Genomic DNA, 3,432 nt, shown 5'->3' on the forward strand with positions numbered 1-3,432 from the left:
AACACTTTGTGTTTATTTTACCATTGTTATTAACCAGAATCATTACCCAAGACATTTTTTAAAGTATTGAACTTATTATATTCAAAGGATAATATAATAGTAAAATTATTATTTTATTTCTTTATTTATTCTTAAAAAGTGTGTCAAGCCAAATATGGACAAATAAAAATGAATGAGAGACTACAAAACAACTTAAATAACAGGAAACTCATAATTTAAATCTTGTGGCTCCAAATTGTGGTCCTTTAGACTTCAAGCTCATACATTAACTATAATCCCTCTAAATAATCTTTTCTTGAAGAGCGTGTACAAAAACACAACATATAATTTGAAACGAAAAAAGTACTGCAAAATAGTATGCTAGCATCTACTCAATTTATTGTAGCAATTTTCACGATCGATGTTTGGACAATGCAAAACTAAAAATGTTTTTTTTTTGGTTAAAGAAATAGATTACTCGATCTATTTCCACATGATATATTTCTTAACTCGGACATTCATTTTAAGTGCATATCTCAGTTTTTTTGCAGGTTATGAAAATCCACGAGAAGCTTTCATTGGATCATAAAATTGCTTCACATCATGAATAATAGTTTGTTTGGGATTTGCTTTTTTTGGTTTTGAAAAAAATACTTTTTTTTTTTTTGAAAAGAATAGTGTTTGATAAACTTGCAAAAATGCTTTTAAAAAGAAGCAGAAATAATATTTCTGCTGTTGGGAAGAAGCAGAAAATTTCTGCTTTTCAAAAAAAGCAGAAGTAGAAAATTTTTTTTTCATGGCAAAAATATTCTTATCACTTATACACGCACATATACATACATACATATTAATAAATATCCCTTATTTATTAATTAACATATCTTATAAGTTTAATCATAGTTTAATTTAATTTATGAAATAATTTTTAAATTTATTTTGTTTGATGTTTTAAGTATTATTTTAAATTATTTTAGTAAAAATATGATATCATTATTTTTTAATGTATCTATGTATATAAATACTGATTGAAAATTTCATAGAACATACATTTTAATTAAATAAAAATAAAATTTTTAATTAAAAATATCTAAAATAATTTTCCCTCTATTGATACATGTCATTTTTTTATTATTTATCTTTCAAAAGCACTTCTTGAAAAAAAGATTATCCGAACATAATATATTTTTCAATAATATTTTTTGAATGAATTTACCAAACGCAAATTACTTTTCTTCAAAACCATTTTTTTAAAAAAATATTTTATAAAAACGCTTCTCAAATAACATCTTTCGAGAGGAGCAATTCCAAAAGAGCTCTAAGTCAATGGTTGAAAATATAGGCTTATACAATTTCATTGTTTGTTTCCTTCCAATTTCCACGAAAACACTCTTTTCTTTAGTTGACGTTACCAAACACATACAGATCCCCAATATTTATACTAAAAAAATCAAAGTCTTGAAACATAAAATCAAACCAATATTCTTCTTATCACTTAGCTTGTTCAAAAATTACACAATATACCCATGGGTTTTGTTGGTGATGAAGATGATATTCCATTTGTTCATCAAAAGAACAAACATAATATCAATACCAAATTCATGATCAATACCTTAATTACAATATCCCTAGTTGTTTTCCTCGTTTCTATTATTCGTTTGTACATTAAATTTCTTTTCAGACATCGTCAGGCCCAAGGCCAGGCGACGAACTACGGTTCCCGAATTTCTAACGTGACGAGTGTATCACAAGTTGAGCCACCTAAACATGGTCTTGACCCATCCATCATGACTTCGCTACCAATATTTCTTTATAAAAAAAGTGAACAAGACACTATTGAGTGTTCAATTTGTTTGAGTACTATTGAAGATGGTGAATTGGTTAGGATTTTGCCTAACTGCAAGCATAGTTTTCATGTTGAGTGTATTGACAAATGGTTTGATTGTCACTCAACATGCCCCATATGCCGGGCCGAGGCGAAACCTCGCCGCCTATCGCCAGAGCCTAGGGAGGACGTTGTTGGTCGTATATCGTCATCAACGCCACCTATGGAAAGTGGAAACTTGTGTATAACCGTGAATCTTGAAGGGACTTCGTCTTCAGGTAAAATACCAAAAAAGTTACAAAATTCGTAGTTCATCTTCAGGTAAAATACCAGAATTTGTCTGTCCCTAATTTTTTCTTCTTGTTGTAGGAAATGGAGCAAGTTCGAGATTGAGCTCGTTTAAAAGTATTATTATTCTTAGTAGGGAGAGATCATTTCAAGGACTTCAAGCTCAATCTTGTTCTAGAGAAGATCATGTAGGTGATCTTGAGAGTGGCGGATCAAGAATTTAGACAGACGCAAAAGATGAGTTTCACAAAAAGTATATCTAAATCTATATCTATACCAGTTTTGATACACGTATATGCGCATGCATGTGTATATATAAACCCATGGTTGAATTCGCCACATATTATTTTCAGTAGTACAAACTTTAATTTATAGTACTATCGGAAACAACTACTACTTTTCTTGATTGTTTAATCTTGAGCTGAAGGTCTATCGAGAACAGTCTCTCTATCTCACCTCTGAGGTACTGATATGGACTGTGTACACTTATCCTTCCCAGACCCCACTTGGCAGGAATATATTGAGAAACGGCCTCTCATCTCACGTCTGAGTCACTTCAATAAACTATTTTTCCATCCTACATACATTGATAAACCCCATATAACAATTTTGTATACTAGTCATTTTGCCAAAAGGCTTTGGTTATACTTTTGTGTATATCATATGTGAATATAAGTAAATATTATGGAGTTCGATTATAATTGATCATATTCAATATTTTTTGTTTCCCATCCTATGTCTGGTATTCACATCTAAAATAGTGACTTCAACAATGTATGTGGGAGCTGTTTGTGCTAGCGTTTTAGCATTGGCCTCATGGTTCTCAGTCCTCTTTCGTCGAGATATTCAACTAGAACCATATTCGCGCCATGAAGTCTCACATGAGAGGGTAAAACACTAAAGAGCAGTCCGATGCACAAAAACTCCCGCTATGCGCAGGATCCGGGGAAGGGCCCCACCACAAGGGCATATTGTACGCAGCCTTACCTTGCATTTTTGCCAGAGGTTGTTTCCAAGGCTTGAACCCGTGATCTTGCATTTCTGCCAGAGGTTGTTTCCAAGCTTGAACCCGTGACCTCCCTGGTCACATGACAACAATTTTACCAGTTACTCCAAAGCTCCCCTTCAGGGTAAAACACTCCCTAACAAAAGTTATTCAATACTCGGGGCTCGAACCCGAAATCTCTGAACCTCACATAGTAATCCTGAAACAGAATTAAATTCTCAGGAACACACCATGTGTAATCAAAAGTATGGACAAAAAGTTCTCACTATATGAAATAGAACATGCAGAAGAAACATTACTACAATGGCTATCTCTTACAACACAAATTCCTTTTTGT

General features: G+C 32.4%; 1 protein-coding gene across 1 annotated transcript; it reads left to right on the forward strand.

The window, feature by feature from the left end:
• The first annotated feature begins 1,429 nt into the window (after window positions 1-1,429).
• LOC107844790 (RING-H2 finger protein ATL40) lies at window positions 1,430-2,818 on the forward strand. The gene is made up of 2 exons (XM_016689137.2): window positions 1,430-2,079; window positions 2,171-2,818. The coding sequence occupies exons 1-2, from the start codon at window positions 1,503-1,505 to the stop codon at window positions 2,311-2,313; spliced, it is 720 nt and encodes a 239-aa protein (XP_016544623.1). The 5' UTR covers window positions 1,430-1,502; the 3' UTR covers window positions 2,314-2,818.
• Window positions 2,819-3,432: the final 614 nt, after the last annotated feature.

Source organism: Capsicum annuum, chromosome 10, assembly GCF_002878395.1.
Source record: "Capsicum annuum cultivar UCD-10X-F1 chromosome 10, UCD10Xv1.1, whole genome shotgun sequence".
NCBI lineage: Eukaryota > Viridiplantae > Streptophyta > Magnoliopsida > Solanales > Solanaceae > Capsicum > Capsicum annuum.